Source organism: Anneissia japonica, unplaced genomic scaffold, assembly GCF_011630105.1.
Source record: "Anneissia japonica isolate Jap-2015-1 unplaced genomic scaffold, ASM1163010v1 scaffold295611_len1006_cov526_single, whole genome shotgun sequence".
Classification (NCBI taxonomy): domain Eukaryota; kingdom Metazoa; phylum Echinodermata; class Crinoidea; order Comatulida; family Comatulidae; genus Anneissia; species Anneissia japonica.
The window spans coordinates 1-1006 of NW_022717953.1; the positions used below are offsets into that span (position 1 = coordinate 1).

Sequence of the window (1006 nt, forward strand, 5' to 3'; positions counted from 1 at the left end):
ACATCTCAGTGAAACAAGCCAGAGATGAATTTCAGGGAAAATCAGAGTTTGAACAGCGTACGTGGATGTTGAACTATTTTCATGGACATCTCACCAAATCTGGAGGCGCTCTTAAAATATGCCTATTGGTTGGGGCCAACGAAGTTTGTGCTAAAGCCTGGATGTTGGTTTACGGGATTGGTAGGACAACATTCTACAAAATTCGGAAACACGCTATTGGTAATGTATGACAAATTTATCTACTGTATAGCCTAATATATAGGTCTGGAGGGGTTCCTTTTAAGTAGCGCCAAAACTCGTACTTGAAAAACAAAAAAGAAAAGTTTTTCGTCCTGCATACCCAGAAATTGCACTCATGACACAAAATGTTGTGCCTTTTAACTTGACTGATATTTATTCCATGACGTAGAAAAATTTAAAATGTTAATATAGCCCCGCAGTTATTAACTTCATAACACCATCTGTTTTTTCAGAAGGGTACTTACATTATTTACCACCAAATTTTACAAGAAAACTAGTCTATAGTAATGCAACCCAGCAATGTAGAGCTTGGTTTTGTAAGTTCTGTAACGAATACGGCGATAAGATGCCAATGAACGATCAGATTCATTTACCCTCGACGCTGACGAAGCACGATGTCTACGAACATATGAAAGATGACTTCGAGTTGGGAAATGAAGATGTTTGTGCACTTGTAACTTTCTATAAAATGTGGACCTCTGAATTCAGACACGTTGTAATACCTGAGGTAAGTCAAACTTCAAAGCCTATATTCATAGTACAGTATCATCTTGTAATGTGATAATTGAAATATAAGATTTAAAATTAGGGATACAATGATTTTTTATGTTTGCGTTCATGGGGTTACTATGAATTGGGTGTACTGGTATCCTTGTGATCCAAAAATGTATTGGAGCTTGATAGAGGAGAGGGTGGTGTGGTGGTTTTGATATATAAAGTGTTTTGTATTCTTTCACCACCACCCACACTTTCCTACCAAAACTAC

General features: G+C 37.1%; 1 protein-coding gene across 1 annotated transcript; it reads left to right on the forward strand.

Annotated features, from left to right (window-relative positions):
* Nucleotides 1-6: 6 nt before the first annotated feature.
* On the forward strand, nt 7-957 carry LOC117110398. Its single transcript, XM_033253095.1, has 2 exons — nt 7-219; nt 474-957. The coding sequence occupies exons 1-2, from the start codon at nt 66-68 to the stop codon at nt 800-802; spliced, it is 483 nt and encodes a 160-aa protein (XP_033108986.1). The 5' UTR covers nt 7-65; the 3' UTR covers nt 803-957.
* The last annotated feature ends 49 nt before the right edge of the window (nt 958-1006 follow it).

Coding starts and splice junctions, on each gene's coding strand:
- LOC117110398 (XM_033253095.1), top strand. CDS start 66: ATGTTGAACTATTTTCATGGACATCTCACCAAATCTGGAGGCGCTCTT. Junction 220..473: donor AATTCGGAAACACGCTATTG/GTAATGTATGAC, acceptor CTGTTTTTTCAG/AAGGGTACTTACATTATTTA.